This window comes from Salvia splendens, chromosome 6 (genome assembly GCF_004379255.2).
Source record: "Salvia splendens isolate huo1 chromosome 6, SspV2, whole genome shotgun sequence".
Lineage (NCBI taxonomy): Eukaryota > Viridiplantae > Streptophyta > Magnoliopsida > Lamiales > Lamiaceae > Salvia > Salvia splendens.
Genome location: NC_056037.1, coordinates 37,533,879 through 37,552,562, shown reverse-complemented (window position 1 = coordinate 37,552,562; position 18,684 = coordinate 37,533,879). Strand labels below are relative to the sequence as shown.

Sequence of the window (18,684 nt, the reverse complement as noted above, 5' to 3'; positions counted from 1 at the left end):
GCACAACACAAAAATGCAAATAGATTGAAATACACATTTCCCTGTAATAGCATGAGATATATGGAAGAATTGTCTTTTCGAATCTACAGTTCATGGGGGCTCCACACACTTTACAAATATAGAAATAGAATTAATTGCTCCACATATTACTTTACAAATATGAGAAATATAATTAATTGATATACATATATTAGTAGTAATTTATATATCGCCATTGTTGACCTGTTTAGCAAATTTGATAGTATTATTTTTAAAATAATTTAATTAAATCCTGGATCAATATCAATTTAACCACTTCCATCTTTCTTCCAAAAAAAATTGTCACCGAGAGAAACTCAATTCTATCTGCTAATCAGTATTTTAAAAACCGGACCGGACCGGCCGGTTCAACCGCAACTGGCAGACAGTCCGGTCCGGCTCACGCCTAAAAACCACTAGCACATTGAATCGCCGCGAACCGGAAATCGGTTTTTCACTTTTTCGAAATATTTTTTTAAGATTTGTTATTGCTAGGACTTGAATACATGACTTCATATCTAAATACCTACTCCTTTACCACTCTACCACATGGTCATTTTGAAATATTATAAACATTAATTATCCTTATACATTAAATCTGAAATTCTTTTTCCACCGAAACTAATAATTCATTTTAATTTTATATTCTTTTAAGAAATTGTTAATTATAATATATTTCTTATACTTTAATTATACTTTTACAATCACTAATATTTTACAATATAGGAGTTTATAATTATACATAGAGTTTAATACTAGTTTTTAATATTGTGCATTAGTATAATTTATTATTGTATTTATACTTAACGTCATTAAATATTCCAATATACTAGTAGAAGACTTGTTTTCTATAATAATACTATTAAATGTATAATACTATAATATTTATTGATAAAACATTTAATTATATTTTATTATTTAGTACTAAATAAATATATATATATATAAACAGTATTCCGGTTCAACCAATGGTTTGACCAGTGAACCGATAACGACGCCGGTTCGCTTGCTGGTCCGGTTTTTAAAACATTGTTGCTAATGCAATGAAAGGAAACAAATTAAATACAAATACTATATAAATTACAACGAAAACAATAAAATACGTCGATTATTTGCCAAGGAGAGCACTATTTCCACAAAAGAAATTATGTTTACGTTGGTTCTTTTGACTTGGTATGATGTTTCCAAAAATAAAGTGGCATTCTTCTAACTAATAGAAGCACATAAAACCAGTAAAATATCGAAGAACTTGATAGGGTTCCGAGATTCGAACAAATGTTACTTCTAAAGAAGCAAAGTCGTAGTCGTAGTCGTAGATGCACATGCTGCAAATACTAAGCTTTGAGAGAAACCAAAATTTTTTTGGACAATGGTTGAATTTGTACTCATTTATTAACCCCATGCCTATGTATAAACTCAATGATAGAAGGCATGAAAAGGCACACGGCCATCGTCACAATATAATAATAATACTCCTTCTGTACCTAAAAAATAGTCCACATTTACCAGTTTGGGATATCCCTTAAAAATAGATCAGCTCTATTTAAGAAATTTTTTTCACTCTAATGTGGTGAGTCTAATGGTATAGATTCGAGTTACGAAAATAATAGTATGCGCCAAAAGATTATTTCTCGGTGAGCTTGATTATGCCTTTGTATTTTTATTTTCTATTTTGTGAACATGTATTTTTATAAGCACGAGTACTTTTTTACGGAGTATGATTACAAATAATTAATAATAGTACTATATCTACTCCTCTCTACTTTTAACGATGATTCAACTCCAAAAAAATGTATCCTATTCCTGTCAGTAGTTAATTTCATGTATATTCCCAAATCTAATGCCGACAAATCCAACGTAGACTATGCCACCGACAGAGCTCACATCAAAACGATTTAGTAATAAATTATATATGTATGAATTAAATGATTTTGGGAAAGGGATGGAGAGTTGACAAGGAAACAAACTGGTTAGTAGTACTTGCAATTTCACTCCAATTATTATTATAATTGGTAAATAGATTACAATTAGGTGAACTCTGATTCTTTGGCTACCGTGTTTCTCACATCATATAATTATCAAAATTGAATTAAAGTCCTAATCACAATTATTAGTTTTTACTTTTACAAAGACAAGTCTTCTTAAAAGTCACACAAACACTCAACTTCCATTTCGGCTATATTTAACTATCATTATATTTACTAGAACTAATTTTCAATTAACGCGAAAACTTTTACAAAATGTGGAGTTGGAGTATAATAATTGTATCCTTTTTTTTAAAAAAAAGTGCAATATTAATACTCCTAAATAATATTTGATCACCGGGAATTGACGTGGCATATACTCCTAAATGTCCAATAATACGCCACGAGCAGCGGCGGATCTAGGTGGGGTCGGCCGACCCCACCGCCAGCTGTGGAGAATCGCCGGGAGACGCCCTCCATCGCCCGCCGACCCCATAGTCTCCGCACCTTCGACCCCATCCTCAACACCCATCCGACGACGGCCTGCTTCTTGCTGTGAACTGGAGTTTAATTTCCTATTAATTTTTTATTAGTTGGGCTTTATAAACTGGATCATCTTATTTTATTATTGATTAAGTTATAGCCTAACTCATTTTTCACCTTGTATTTTAACAGAAATTCCAACATTAATTCAAGGTTTCATAATAATTGAAGCTGAACAAAAATCGTGTATAAGTTTCAAGTTTCTACACTAATATTGATAACCTTTAACTCACTTTTCTATAATGAGTATTATTATTTTCATTCTTTTCACTTTGGGGATTTCAGTTTGCAAGATTGTATCCGTGATTAAATTTAGTGTGTTTGGTTCAAGAGATTTAATCTCACAACTCAATCCTAGATGAATAATCATGGAATAATTAGTCTTAGCTAACCCCATATGACTAAAATAATTTCACAACTCGATCCTAGATTATATCTTGGTACTATTTTATCTTGGAAACCAAACACCACCGTTGTGGACTAATCAATAATTATTATAATCCGTATTCCATATTTTGTTCTCTTAGTCATAATTTTTTTTCTCTAATTTAATTACTTTTGCTTTTGATTATTCATTTTATTATACTCTCCTGTTTTTTAAAAATAGAAATTTTTGAAACAGCAAAATTGATAAAGTAAGAAAAGATAAAAAGAAAAGTGTGTTAAAAATTCTTAATATAAAAAGTTTATATTTTTAGGTGACGGAGGAAGTAGTAATATTTATCCTATAGACCACATTAATAAGTGATACTATATCTCGACTATTAGTAATTTTGTTAAATCTATTCAAACTATCACGAATAATTTTTAATGAAATAATTTCAAGTCATTTTGTTGGAGTCAACTTTCGTGTACAATATAACATAGTTTTATTTAAAATTTAATATTTTTATTAATAAAATAATATTTAAATATTATATTACTGTCTCGTTTGATCCGACCCCACGAATATGAATTCCTGGATCCGCCATTGGCCACGAGTGTGATGATGTCAAAACCACCGATTCTAATTTCCAAATCATAATCACCTCTCATGGGTTGAACTAAAAATCAACATCCGATTCTACTTGGTTAGAATCGTAATCAGCTATTAATCGCTAGTTTTAGCTTAAAACCAATAAAAATCGAGAAATTGTGGGAAAAAATGAGAAACCCTTGGAAAATCATTGAAAATAGAAAAAGATCAAAACTAGTGTAAACTGCCAAAAAAAAAATTCAATGTTTATGATCGAAAAATCAATATTACTACGCTTAATATCATATGCCAACTTCTTGGTGATTGAAAAATGGAAAGTGAATTTACCCTTATCATTACAACTCATTCAATTTTCAGCAATTTATTAATGTTGTTATATTTGTAGCAAGATCTGCCCCTCCATTGCCAACTGCGCTACGCCCCTGCGGGGATTACTGTTGCTATACTTGTTAATAAGCCAAGACTCCAAGTAGCCAACTAACAAGTTGAGCAAAATTAAAATGCTAACATAAAGAAAGTTCAATACAGTACAATAAAGAAGTATGCTAAAATCCATAAATACTACAAATATGACAGCAGAGCGCATCGATTTAATGATATCGAATTTAATCACCGATAATAATTAATTAATATTAATAAATACAGAAAGTGACCCTCCTCCTAACTTCTCTCACCCCCCCCCCCCCAACATTAAATTTCAAATGCCAATTTATTTAGGATTAATTGCCTATAAACTCACTAAGTTTAATCAAATTCTAATTTATCTCACTCTTCAAAATTTTGAAGGACAAATCATAATATATCCAAAGTTCTCAGCTGTTCTATTTGATTATATTTGTGCTATTATTTTTAATTTCTTAAGCTCAAAATAACGTCGTTTAGTCGTTTGCATGATCATATTAATATACATTTTACATTACTATTTTTTGGACAATACCGAAATTTTACAAGTCTACACCACTTTAGCAATTAATTTGCCATTAAAAAGTTATTAGGAGATAATTTAGAAATTTTTGAAATTTCATGATTTATCATTCAAATTTTAAAAATTATGGAATAAACCAAAATTTGATCAAACATCTTAATTTTATAGGCAATTAATTTAACCCAAAAACATAAACAAGAGAAGAAGACTATATTATATCATTATTATATCATTATTTATTTTACAACTATAGCAGAAAAATAAATAATGCAAGCCCAAGCACCACAATATGTCACATTGAAATTTGTAGCCTATTTAACTAAATGAAGAATGCAAGCATACACATGTAGGTGAAAACGTGGGGACAGAAACAGATAAAAAGAGGTGTACCACTTATGTTTATCTCTCTCATTTATTCTTCTTCATGCCAGCCAGCTTCAACTAGAAAAGTTATGTAGTCACGAGGCTCTTTCTGCATTCTCACCTGCTTCGATTCATGTTTCACTGATGTCGACCGTGCTTATTCATCATCGTATGAAATGTGGAAACTGGTGTTGCAGCCGGGTGCGGCCGGGTCTTCTGCTCCACAACAATCGTAAAACTTGGCTGCATATGGTGGATCATCGGGTCCCAGTTCGTAGTACCTTGAATACATGACATAGATATTTGTTAACTACAGAATCTATAGCCCGACAATATCTCGAGAGATATATCGTTGATGTGGTTATAGAAAAAGACAACAAACCAGTTTCAGGTATAATAACACAAACATCAACAATGTCCATCAATTCAAATATAGCCCAATGTGATCAACTAAATAGATGGGTAATCAAGAAACCAACCCTCAGCTGCCAAGAATCTATTCTTTTAGTAAGAAATAAGAAAGCGCGGATAAGAAAATACGATGACTGCTTTAATCTAATTTCAGAATTTGTTCATTGAAGAAATAAGAAAGCATGGATAAGAAAATATGATGACTGCCTTAATCTAATTTGATACTGCATGTGTAGTGCATTCTCATTAAGGCCAATCCCTCCTAAGACCATATTTCACTGTCGAGAACGTAGTGGAGCTTTAAAAAGCCCTCTCACAGTGATAAAAACCAGCTCCATCTACATAACAAGTCAATGAAACAGCCAAAAAGAAGCTGCATTAAGACAATCAAAGCACGAAACAGGGTAGCTCAGCATACTTCATCCTGGGAAGACTGTTGATGGACATATACTCCATTTGAAGTCTAAAAGGAAATGAGTGTTCGAGTTATGTTTGTCATGTCATTTCATGCCTCTTAGTGCATGTTTGGTAGGGAAGATAAATACACAAAACATGAAAAGAACACACATTTTAGATCGTTTTGGTCAGATTACTCCAACATAGAGGAGTTATCTACCCTACCAAACTACCCTTTAGAATACGAGGGAACAGCAGATTCCAGAACTCACCATGCAAAGACAATTGATAGCAATAAGAATCTTCCCTTTTGGGTGTGCGACAGAGAAAGATCAATCAAATCAGTTGATTAAATAATTTATTTATACTTAATTTGATTAGCTTCAGATACTTTATTATGCAAGGAAACTTGTCCAACATTGGTTGTAAGCAACAATATGGGGTTTATAGACCAAATAAGCCGTCTCTCCTCATAGGCTAGTTTTTCTGTGGATGAGTTCTCCCGTTAGATCTTAACACATATGGCAATTCCATTGCACACTCCAACTCTAGTTCAAGGTTCTTCATGCACCTTTACCCTGTTTTTAACAGAGTGAATTGAAGAGGAAACTAGTGAGTGGTGAATAATTCCTGACTCTACGTTGGCATGCTGTTTGGTCTACCATGATTATCTAGTATATGCTGTTTTCTCAATTATTTAATTCTAAGCAAGTTCAACAAAGGCAAGGATTATTGGACAAGCTTGACTGCGTTGATGGATTGCTTATTTCCTTTTGTAAAGGAAAACTGATCTAGGATAATGAGCAGACTTGCCACAAAGAAAGTCAATAAGACAAAGTCAGTCAAACTATAATCACACGATTCACACCAACGATTAATCCAATTTGACCAAATCTTGGGCTAGAACATGGAACTGCCAAATTTTAACAATATTGACACTTGGTTGGAATGCCAACACTTATTTAACATCGTCCAGTTCTAACAATATGAGAGAATCAAAGATAAATTTTATTGTGGTGAACAATGGTCAGTAGCTGTGGTCCAACATTCTCCAATCATGAATGTGTCTGATGTAGCCAAGAAATCACCAAAGCAATTGTTACTAGTGTTGGGGGAATCCCACAGACATGGATGATTCAAAATGGTAGTTTCCTTATCACACATAAGGAAAATGATGTTTTCTAGAAGGTGGTATTGAATATTGATAGCAAAGAGAACATTTTTATGTACCATATAAGGGAAATAGAATCAAATGATCCATAAACTGAATAATTTATTCATAGTTAAGATTTATTTTGATCGTTTTAGGAAGGATTATGTCCTAGTTAAAGAGTAGATCATACAAAGAAGGAATGATGAAGGAAATTAGTGACCTATTAAGCTTAGTTTCCTTACATTACCAACAATGAGATATCAAGGAGTTCAGAAATGGGAGAGGAACTCTCACTACATTGAAGAGGGAACGGTCACGATGATTACAACAAATGAAAACTCTATGCAAACATGATACACCTCACAGATCTCACCGGAGTTATTGAGTCTCTCTCTCTCTATTACAATTTCTCGAAAGTTTCTTCGCCTTCTTAGCGTTTTCAGCTGCTCTTAACAACCTCTAACGACTCTAACCTTCACTCTCTTATCTCCTTCCCTCATTTTCTTCTTCCTTCTATTAGCAGTTAGATCAATTGCAAACAGAATCATGGAAAACGCAGAACCGACACAAATGAGATAATACAGATGGAAATCTTAGCTCGTGAATGCAAAAAAATACTACTACAATTCACATCGAAAACTGGTAATATGACATGGCTTTGCACCAGCTACAGTAATCGCAAATATAACTTGAGTCGACTTCGATTTCCAGAGTTAGAATCGGTATCCTCACAATTGCAGCGAAAACAGAGAATCATCATAGCGATAAGGTGTAGATATGTATATACCTCTTTTGATCGTCGTGGCGGCGGCAGACGAAGAATGAGGGGTGAAATCGGCAAGAGCTAGGGGAATTGGACACCGCCGTGTACAGCTCTTTGCACCGCTTGCACACCGTCGGATTTTGATTTTCCGCTTCTTTAACGGCTCTACCGTTGCAATTCCGGCCGTCGTCCATTCTTATCTTCGACAGAATTCCCTTTCACCGGTTTATGCGATATTACCGTGTGAATACTTTGTTTTATTTTAGAATATAAAGAAAATGAATTAAGAGCATCTCCAATGGCGGACGTTCGGTCGGACATCCGGTCGGACTTCGCGACGGGCGACCGGGACGTCCGCCATTGTGGCGTTTAGGGTCGGATACAGACGTCCCGTGAGGACGTCAGGTGTTCTCGGACGTCGGCGCGACGGGCGGGCGGACGTCCGCCATTGTGGCGTCCAGTCGGACGTCCCGTTTTTTAATTTTTTTAAAACTCTATATATACGGCTCGTTGAATTTTATTTCATCGAAGAGGTTTGGACTCGGAGGGGTTGACATGATAATGTATGAAGTTTTTTTTATTAGTATGTAATTTTTTTTTTCGAATCATGTATGTTTTTTCCGATAAAGTTGTTAATTTTTCCCGTTCGTATTCTCGGTCAAATTTTATTTCCGTAAATGTAAATTGTTTTATTTGTAAATGTATGATTTTTTTTTATTGCGGGATGTCCTAGTGGGAAGGGCGATGGGAAGGGCGGATTGTGCAGGGGATGTCCTAGTGACGTGGCAGTGGGATGAGAAGTCATAGTGACGTGGCAGGAGGTGTTTTTGGGATGTCCTAGTGAATGTCCTAATGGGACATCCGCCCACTAGAGATGCTCTTTCTCGAAACTTTTATTATTACTTCACATTTTTTATTCGTACGAAAATAAGAAAGACTACAAAATAAAAGCTATATTAAATCATGTATTTTTCTTTGAATGATGTAGTAAGAAAAGCGTCGTTCATCATTTTTAACTTAAATTTTATGTGTGGTTTCTTAGTGCATCCATAACGTGTATATAAAATTCACGCATATAATGGCGTATGTTGAATTTTTTTTGTGGATTATTAAATTTTTTATAACTAATATAATTAAGCATGGCATACAACTAAGTATTATTCAATCAAGAAATTATATTAATAAAATAAATAAATTAAATAGATACATAAAGTGAAAATTATAAAATTAAATATATCAGGGTGAACTCCGTAGCCAATACTTATACCCAACTATGTTAATCAATTATTGATTAATCAATAATTAAATGAACGGTGAATTATGTAACCAATACCGATACGAACTATGTTAGTTAATCCGATAACTTACATATTTAGGTTTGATTCTTCTTAATCCTCATGCATCATTCTTTCTATATATTCCACATATTTTATACACATATTTAATTTTAACATTTAAAAGTATTACATTGGAAAGGACAGAAGTATGGAGCTGAGAATAATTATCCAAACACACGCACACACACACACTTGATATGATATATTGAAATGTAATGGGCCTGGCCCATTTACTTGCATCACATATTTACATGGAGCCTATTATCCATTATGAATATCATTTTCTACCCAACTTAATACCAACCCAAATCAACTTAATTATTCTATAAGTAAAACATAAAACACAACTTAGCTGGTAACACGGATTCTATCTACTACCTCCGTCCCATAATAAGAGTCCATTTTTGTCATTTTAGTTCGTCCCACGTTAAGAGTCCACTTTCACTTTTATTATACTCCCTCCATCTCGCTTTAAGAGTCCCGATTGATCAATTTCGTGTGTCCCGCTTTAGGAGTCCCGATTGAGATAAACTAATAAAAAATGCTTACAATTCAATTTAAAGAGTGTTAAAAGCAGGTCTCAATATCCACTACAAGTATTTATTTATTACATACGCAAACACTTTTTAAAAACACGTGTCAAAGTGGGTCTCAATATCCACTACAACATTTATGAATTACAAACTCAAACACTTTCTTAAAACATGTGATCGACTCAACCGGGACTCTTAAAGCGGGATGGATGGAGTAAATGGTAAGTAGGCTTCACATTCCATTTCATTATAATATTAATATATAAAGTGGGACCTTTAATCCACAACTTTTTAAACTCTTTTCTTTTACATTTCTTAAAATACGTACCGAGTCAAATATGAACTTATATTGTGGAACAAAGGTAATAGTTGAAAATCCAGGTTCGAGTTACTAGAAAAAAATTTAATTATTCCATCCTCACTCAGTCAATAGATCGAGAGTTCAACTTACGTTAAGGATTCCAAGTAACCATAATTCAAGAATAAAATAAGGAATTATTATTGATCTTATTTTAAGAAGAGAAGAAAACTCAATTATTTGAGTCTCTCTCAATCATGGTTAAAACAAAAGTGGCATCGAATCAACCTCTAAGTTAGTGTGTCTATTGTGTAAAGAACTAGTACTAGTTGTTTTCGTCTTTATCAAATTGATACAAAAATCATTGAAGAAGATCAAATTTTAATATTGTCATAATAGTAGTACTCCCCCTGTCCCATTAGAAATGAAACGTTTTTCTTTTTGGTATGTCCCATTAAAAATAAAACGTTTTTAAAAATGGAAACAATACTCTCTCTACTTTTTCTTCTCTCTTACTTTACTCTCTCTTCATTAACTCACAAAACAACACTACATAAAATCCTGTGCCGAAAAGCAAATATTGCATATTTAATGGGACGGAGGGAGTATAATATAAGACAGGACACTGAGATGACGACACTTAAATCAAGCAACAATAGTGGAATTTGATGGTAATCGTCTTTATTTCAATCAAATTATAATTAGTTATAATAGGACATTGATTTGATTGTTTGATTCATCTCCATATTCGGTTATTTATTAGTGATAAAATGTTTTGTGCTGAAGTTTGGCATACGTCCATCACTTTATGAGTTGCCTTTATGAATAAAAACTGAAAGAAATTTAATTTTTCATATATTTATTTTTCAGGATCACTTTAGGTGTCATGTCTTAAAAGAGCAGATTAAATGGAATAATATCAAAATATAGTTCTCCGTACTAGTAATTGTATGAAAAGATGATGAAAGGATGGAGGCATGAGCATTTTGGCCATTGAAGAATATAGTAATGAAATAAATGGGCATCTTTTGATAAGACAAAAAGCAAATTGTGAAAAAAAAAAATGAAGTTAAATTAAATTGTAGTAGTACTATTTAGCCTTGCATCTTTCACTATGAATATTTGTTTTCAATTGTCTTTTGGTAAAATAGTATTGTATATAGCATTGAATATCATATATTGACGCTACAGCATCAGCTAAACAATGTTATTTATTTATAAAAAAAACAATACGTTTTATTCAAAATATGAACAATATATTTTTTATATGTGACAGATATTTTTTATTATAAAATAATTGAGAATAAATTTAAATTTCATGATTAATTTTCAAAGTTGGAAAATATGTTAAGGGATGTTACGATGTTAGTGCCCCATTAGCAAAAAAAATTACTACTTTCAATTAAATGGAAACACCACTGATGAATGTTAATTCTTGATTTGGTGGCTGCCCCTTTATTTCTGCCAAAAGTTACTGATTATTTTCTTGACCCAAAACTAAATAAAAATTGGAACCTCAGAAAGAACTTTTCCACATAAAAACAAGAATATTCAACTGAAACTTTCCAAATTATTGACTCCATTCTCCACTACTAGTATTTTTCAAGTCCTACAAGAATAAGTCAATAATCCATAATTTAATCAGTATAATACTCTCTCTTTGTAAAATATAAAATCAAGGCTTCATTTTCCAACTCACTAAATAAATATGAAATCAAGTTTTTCCTTGTTTTTCTTTTTTATATTGAAACGGTTGCAGCCGATTATAAAACGACCAACGAATATAAGAAAATATTAATTTATTACTATGAAACATTCAACTATGAAGACCCAACCAAAATTGGATATATTTATTTGTCAGAACCATCATATTACAAGTACAATTAGTTCATACTTAGTCACATACATATTTCGGTTAAACATAACTATCCGATCACAAGTTGAGGAATAAGAGTGGTGTTTTTGCTTATCCATCTTCTCCCTCGTGGTCTTTATTAGTGCGGGTAAAACGAGAGTCAGGTGTTCGGAAATATTTAACCTCAACCTGACTACGTATCGAATACCTGCACACTTCGAGATCAGATATTACTATGCTTGATACTCTGATAAAAGGCCTTTTATTTATTTTTTATTTACTACATACAAGTATGATACAATTACAAATATGAAACAACTAGTCTACACAGCTTATTTTGCTAACTTTTTTATTTACTTATTTTATTTTCAATTTTAATTTATCGTGTTCACTATGTAACACATACTACTAATAAACATAATGCACTATTAAGTTAAAACGGCGCCGGTGGGAGCTCGGCGAGGAACGCCTTTCCGCCGCTTTGCACCGGCAGTCTGTGGCGGAGTCGACGGAGTGAAGCTCTGCGCTTTCCTTCCAAAAGCTTGTTTGTGGATGCAGGCGGCGGTCAACGTCTCCGACGACTCGTCGGAGTCGGAGGCCCTGCCGCCTTCATCAATCCTCATCTTCTCCTTATCGAAATTCTTCGATGTTCTGACGATCTACAGAAAAAGAGTGGTGAAATTTAGGGGATTTTATTTGGATTTGCATAATCAAACAATCGACCAAATTCGAATCAGCAAAATTCACATTCGAATTCGTAGATTTAGACCTTGCAGCCAATGGAACAGAAAGTGAAGGAATCGAGGAGGCTGCGGTCGCAGACGCAGCAGGAATTGGCGGCGGCGCCTTTCCCGGGGCGCGGCTGAGGGCGGCGGCGCTGATTCAGAAACACGATTTTCGCGCTGTTGATAATGTAGGTCTGAACACCTCCGATATCCAGAAACTTCTGAATCTCCCCCACTCTAATCACGTCGTGGTACGACGATCTCCGTATCTGCGGATCAAAATCAAGCCCTAACTCGTCAAAATCGATCGGCGCGAGGTGAGATTTCAGCGATCGGAGCCGAAATTCCGAGAATCTAACCTGAATGCGGCGGTGATCCTTGTGAAAGTCAAGGCAGAGTGAGCAGAGCGGCGCGGCGATGCAATCCAAGCAGAACATGTTGCACTCGCTCTTGTGCGCCGACGCCGCGTGCGCCTTGCATTGGCCGAAGAAGCTGCTCTGCAGCAGCGGCCGCAGCCACGGCGGCCACTTGCTGCTGCCGCCTTCTTCTCCGCCGTAGAAACTGACCTGAAATCGTGATCGGAGAATCAATAACGAATCTATTCATCTCAAAACTGTACTAATCCGAAGAACTCATCGGAAGAACACACACATAATCAATGATCAATGAAATGCATGAATATACTGTTGAAATCGTGAAGTGAGGGCGCCGATCGACGCGGTATTGCTATTAATTGAAGCAGAGAGTTGGATTACTCACCATTGATTGCAGGGGCAGAAATATTGGAGTTTTTGGTGAAATTTGAAGAATGGGAGGAAATGAATGTGGACAGAGTTTTTTCTATTGAAATGAAGACAGGGAAAGGAAAGGCTAAGCCAATAGAAAAAGCCAATACGTTTCTTTTTTTTTTTCAACTGTAAGTAATAATAATAATTGTAATTAACTAATATTATTATATTATATAATTATGAATTTATGATATTTTTCTTTTTCTTGCATAACTAATGCCAAGCTACTCAATTTAATTCACGTTATTCAGTAACATTATACTTTTTTACGTTTAATTAAAATCGTTTGGTCCCTAAAGTATTTTCACAACCTCAAATTATGAGATTTTTTATTTTGCCATGAGATCATCCGTAACCTAGCTCTTAGCCGTCTCTATCTCGTCTCACGGTGCCCTCCACCACGTGGCGAACTTGGATTGGGGTGTGACGATCCGCGAGTGGGCGTCGTTTATTACCGTATTTATTTATTTTTTTAATAAAATTTTCTCAATTTTCTAAAAAGTTACCGTTTTGTCATGATTTTTTTTAATTATCAAATTCATCTTAAAAATCTTCTATAGGTACCCCATGCCTCGCATAAATTTTTTTTTATACCAAGAAACACTATTTCAATTTTAATTATATATATTTGAAAAAAATTAAATTTGAATTGAAATAATGGGACTCATAAATAATTAAGAGATGAGATGATTTGGAGTTGGAGGATTGCAAATGTTATCTCTTGATGAACATATGAAATAAAAAGTGGTGTGGGCCTATGGGGGCCATTAATAGTATGGAGACTAGATGAATTGGAGTTGAGTTGTGGATGCTCTTAATTTTACTCATCAAGTTTATGACATTTATTATTTATAGTTTATTTTATGAAAATAAATTATTTATAGTGCCATTTTTATATCGATATTTCATAACTTTTCAATATATTTTTAATAAATAAATAAATATAACAAAATTTCAATATAGTTTCTTGATATACATCTTAAAACGATGAGAATAACAAGTATAGATGAATGAATTACTAGTATTACTATCATTAAATTATACAGTAATTTGAACACAATAGTACTAAATTTATATTTTTTCTGACAATTTATCTAAATACATAATGATATAGTGGGAACTATATATAGTGGAGTACTTATTAAAAATGAAAATAATACAGAAAAATATGTGGTCATTACTCATTACAAAATGATTTGAGATTATCTGGTTCTGGAAGAAGATCAAAAGATTGCAGTTATTGCTAAGTACAAGTGACTAGATTGTTCAAATTAAATAATTAATGTTTCATTAAAGCTAAACGACCAAATTTAATGAGTTCTACATAATTTGGAGACACCTATTTTCTTCATTACCTAATTGCTCATTGTGACATCAACTTTAGCGGAAATGATCACATGCCAGAGTGGCTTTGATGCTACCATAATAAAAATTTATTTAAAATCCACATATACAATATTCATGTAATTCATCTTACTACAAGTTTTAAACACTTTTCTATTCGGCCGCTGTCACATGCCCTACCTTTATCGCGATTTAAATTTATTTTGTTTACAATAGTTGAGAATAAAATAGAGAAATGGAAAGAAAATAAAATAAGAGAGATCAAACACTAAATGTAGTATTTCTTATTACACATAATTTTAAGCTGAAAGAGAATAAAATATAAAAAAATATAGATAGATTGATATTTGTATTTTAAAAAATAACAAATAAATTAACTTCATAAGTTGTATAAATAGTCGATGAATTTAAAAATAGTAGTATAAATAGTCGATGAAAGAGAATAAAATATAAAAGAAAAAAAACGTATAGATTGATATTTCTATTTTAAAAAATACCAAATAAATTAACTTCTATTTTATCGAACACATTAGCTTTTATTTTAAACTTTTGTAAGCGAAAGAAAGCAATGATAATGTTGTTCAAGGTGAGTTTTCGCAAGCTGCATATTCTAAGGCCAACTGCAACGCTGTCTCTTATTAATTCCTTAACCGTCTCTTAAATTACTATTTATGGACCCCGCTGTACTTTTTTACTTCATTTCTTAACTAAGGGATAGGACCTGCAACCCTCCATCTCTTATCCGTCCCTTAACCGTCTCTTAAATTACTATTCATTCAATTTTAATTTTTATTTTTATTTTCAACAAATTCAATTAATAAAAGCACACTTCATTAAATAAAATAAAATTACACCATAAAATTCGTAAAATCCTAAAAAAATTAAAAATACATAATTTAATCATTTCCTCCGCCAAATTTTGCCCAAATGTACTCCATTAGATCATCTTGGAGTTGGGCGTGGGCGGTAGAGTAACGTGTCCTTGTCCGAATAGACAACCGTTCTTGTATAGACGGATGCACTCCACTGCGAGGCGGACTACTTACGGTAGAGCTTCCGGGGGCTTCATGGTCGAACCAATTTCCCGCCTCAGGTCCTTCGTCTTGGACAATCATGTTGTGCAAGATTATGCACATATACATGATGTCGACCATACTCTCCATGAACCACGTACGAGACGGAGCTTTGATTATGTTGAAGCGCGCTTGGAGAACCCCGAATGCCCTCTCCACATCCTTGTGAGCAGCCTCCTGCTTCTGCGCAAAAAGAGCTTGCTTTGCGTTCACAGGCCTGTTGCACGTCTTCATGAAGATTGGCCACTTCGGGTAGATGTCGTCGGCAAGATAGTACCCCATTTTATACCGCCGGTTGTTAGCGATGAAGTTGATGGCCGGCGCTTTACCATCCAAAACTTCGGCGAAGAGGTCGAATTGGTGGAGCACGTTTATGTCGTTGTTCAATTCGGGGACCCCGAAGTACGCATGTCAGATCCATAACCGGTAGTCGGCAACGGCCTAGAGTATAACGGTGGGGTGGGTGCCTTTGTGGCCGATAGTGTACGACCCCCTCCACGCCACAGGGCAATTCTTCCATTGCCAGTGCATGCAATTGACGCTGCCAAGCATCCCGAGGAATATGTGAACTTCTTCGTGAAGGTGGAGCAGAAACTGACAATCTGTCGTGCTTGGCCACCGGAGAAATTCGTCGGTGAAGGCTGCCCGGACGCCTTTGCAGAATTGGATCAAGCATATTCTCCCAGTGTTTTCTCCAGTGTGGAGGTATTCGTCGAACACATCCGTCGTTTGTCCAGTCGCAAGTTGACGGATTGCTGCAGTACATTTCTGCAGCGTCATGTGGCTGGGACGGCCGACGGCGTCGAACCTTTCTTGGAAGAACTCTTCTCGGGCTGCCAATATATTTGCGATGTGGAGAAATAGCGGTTCCCGCATGTGAAAACGTCGACGGAAGTAGGTATCTCCCCAAACCGGGTTATCGCAGAAGTAGTCGCGGACTAACCTTGCGGCGGCTTCCTCCCGGTTACGATGGATGTAAGTCCGGGAGCGTCTTTGGGGCGGCGCGGTTTCCTCCGCCTTCCGGCGTCGATCTTCTTCAAGTGATTCTTCCATTATTCGACGCATTTGCTCATATGGATCCATTAGATCGATTAACTTTGGGGAAAGAATAAAAGAGTTGATTTGAAATGAAATTTGGAGTTGAAAGAGAGCTGATTTGAGAATAATAGATGTGTGTTTGTGTGTGAAATGAGGATGAAATAGGAGTATTTATAGAGTAAAAAATTAAAAAAATAGGAAAACGGTCGAAAAACGGTAATATTACCGTTTTCAAATTTTATTTTTTTATTAATTTGAATTTTTTTTAAAATGATTTATTACGTCAGCGTGACGAAATCACTCGCAGGGCGGCGAGTGGACGTCATGCATGGGGCCGGAGCGCGCCACGTCGCACACGCGTGGCGAGACGTCTCGCGGGCAGTCTCGAAGAGACGGGTGTCTCGGTGGGCTGGGGACGCGACGGGACGCTTCAACGCGTCCCGCGCGCGTCTCGTCAAGGAGGAACTGGCTTCGAGCCACCCGCGTAACACGTTGCGGGTGGCCTAATGCCGCAATCGAATCCGAATTTCGTTTTGCTTTAATTGAATTGATAAGGGCAATGGAGAAAAAGGAAGAGGTGAAATCAAATAAGCGGGCCCATTTCATTTCATTTCATTTCTCAAATAAAAAAACGGCCAACCAGATACCACGGATACGTACACACATTATAAATATATATAGTGCCGCAATGATTTCAATGGTAAATTACCGTACGAAAACATCATAATTCTCTCAAATAGAGAGAGAGAAATCTCCACAATTCCCGAAGCAAGCAAAAAGCGAATTCCGCCATGGGAGTGCCGGCCGCGGCGACGCTGATATTCACCTACGGCACTCTGAAGCAGGGCTTCTCCAACCACAACCTCCTCCAGGACCTCATCTCCTCCGGCGACGCCGTCTTCGCCGGCTCCGGCCGCACCGCCCTCCGCCTCCCCCTCGTCTGCGGCCCCTACCGCGTCCCCTTCCTCCTCAACCTCCCCGGCCGCGGCCACCGCGTCTCCGGCGAGCTCTACGCCGTCTCCCCCGCCGCGCTCGCCAGGATGGACGACCTCGAGGGGATCTCGCGCGGCCACTACGAGCGCCGCCCGATCCAGATCCAGATCCACACCGATGACGACGCGGAGACGGCGATCGTCGAGGCGGAGGCCTACTACGCGCACCGGAGCTACGCGGAGGCGATGTGGCGGAGGAGCGGCGGCGAGGGGGAGGAGGAGGCCTATAACTGCTACACGGAGAAGGCGGCAAGGGGATACGTGAAGCGTAAGGATCGGCCTCAGCATCTGACATTTCTGGATCAAATTCGCCTCTTTGTTTCGTCCGGTTCGGATCCGACCCAGCCTGAACCCGTCCTTCTCTAGGATCCGGGTCGGGTTGGGACTCCGCCTCCTATTTTTATGTTTTTTTTTTGCTTCCACAGATTTCTGTTTCTTTTTATTGTTGGATGATTTATTAAGTATGAAAGGAACGGAAAAGACGTAAAGAATTCTGCTTTTGAGGCAAATGTTACGTGTCTCTCTTTTATTTCCCCTAAATGAAGTGAATTATGAAGAATTCGAATTGGAGAGTTTATGTCAATTACTCAAATTTAAGCAAAATTTTGGTTTTGTATTCCCAAAAAAAATTGGATTGCAGATTACTCATGTTAAAAGTTTAGGAGTTAGAAATTAATAATTTTAATTCTAAATGTTCAAGTTTTGGACTAGTTCAATAGGCTGACTGACCTTATCACCTAAAATCTATGATGATATTTCTGTTTGTTTCACCCGCTGTTTATTACCAAAAAAAAAAGCATAAAATTCACAATCTAAAAATTTTATGAAAAATAAGACTAGAAACTTAGGCCATCCACAACGCTGTCTCTATACCGTCTCTTAAACCGTCTCTTAACTACTATTTGAGCACTATTTGAGGGCCCCACTGTCCTTTTTTCCTCCATCTCTTAACTAAGAGACGGAACCTGCAACGCTCCGTCTCTTAACCGTCTCTATACCGTCTCTTAATTACTATTCATTCAATTTAATTTATAATTTTTTTTAAAACCCAATTCAATTTAAACAAACACACTTTATTAAAATTAAAACAATATTACAACTTAACATTAAAAAAAACGAAGACATAATTAAAATTCTAAAAAAATAAAAATGACATAATTTAATCTTCTCCGCCAAAGTTTTCCCAAAT

General features: G+C 35.6%; 3 protein-coding genes across 3 annotated transcripts; 1 reads left to right on the top strand and 2 right to left on the bottom strand.

Moving 5' to 3' along the window:
• Positions 1-4,617: 4,617 nt before the first annotated feature.
• LOC121806405 lies at positions 4,618-7,748 on the bottom strand. Its single transcript, XM_042206428.1, has 2 exons — positions 7,537-7,748; positions 4,618-5,070 (listed from the first exon to the last, which is right to left on the bottom strand). Exons 1-2 carry the CDS (start codon positions 7,704-7,706, stop codon positions 4,947-4,949), a joined length of 294 nt encoding a protein of 97 aa, XP_042062362.1. The 5' UTR covers positions 7,707-7,748; the 3' UTR covers positions 4,618-4,946.
• A 4,030-nt stretch (positions 7,749-11,778) lies between these two features.
• Positions 11,779-13,154, bottom strand: LOC121806765 (protein RGF1 INDUCIBLE TRANSCRIPTION FACTOR 1-like). Its single transcript, XM_042206897.1, has 4 exons — positions 13,020-13,154; positions 12,620-12,826; positions 12,305-12,529; positions 11,779-12,194 (listed from the first exon to the last, which is right to left on the bottom strand). The coding sequence occupies exons 1-4, from the start codon at positions 13,020-13,022 to the stop codon at positions 11,964-11,966; spliced, it is 666 nt and encodes a 221-aa protein (XP_042062831.1). The 5' UTR covers positions 13,023-13,154; the 3' UTR covers positions 11,779-11,963.
• Positions 13,155-17,090: 3,936 nt separating this feature from the next.
• Positions 17,091-18,054, top strand: LOC121806580 (putative gamma-glutamylcyclotransferase At3g02910). The gene has a single exon (XM_042206685.1). The coding sequence runs from the start codon at positions 17,295-17,297 to the stop codon at positions 17,859-17,861; it is 567 nt and encodes a 188-aa protein (XP_042062619.1). The 5' UTR covers positions 17,091-17,294; the 3' UTR covers positions 17,862-18,054.
• The last annotated feature ends 630 nt before the right edge of the window (positions 18,055-18,684 follow it).

What these genes read in the sequence shown, in the direction of transcription:
- LOC121806580 (XM_042206685.1), top strand. Translation starts at nt 17,295, where the DNA reads ATGGGAGTGCCGGCCGCGGCGACGCTGATATTCACCTACGGCACTCTG.
- LOC121806405 (XM_042206428.1), bottom strand. Translation starts at nt 7,706, where the DNA reads ATGGACGACGGCCGGAATTGCAACGGTAGAGCCGTTAAAGAAGCGGAA. An exon ending in CGCCACGACGATCAAAAGAG is followed by an intron (nt 5,071 to 7,536) that starts GTATATACATAT and finishes CATGTATTCAAG; the next exon opens with GTACTACGAACTGGGACCCG.
- LOC121806765 (XM_042206897.1), bottom strand. An exon ending in AGGATCACCGCCGCATTCAG is followed by an intron (nt 12,530 to 12,619) that starts GTTAGATTCTCG and finishes TTTGATCCGCAG; the next exon opens with ATACGGAGATCGTCGTACCA. An exon ending in TCTGTTCCATTGGCTGCAAG is followed by an intron (nt 12,195 to 12,304) that starts GTCTAAATCTAC and finishes CTTTTTCTGTAG; the next exon opens with ATCGTCAGAACATCGAAGAA.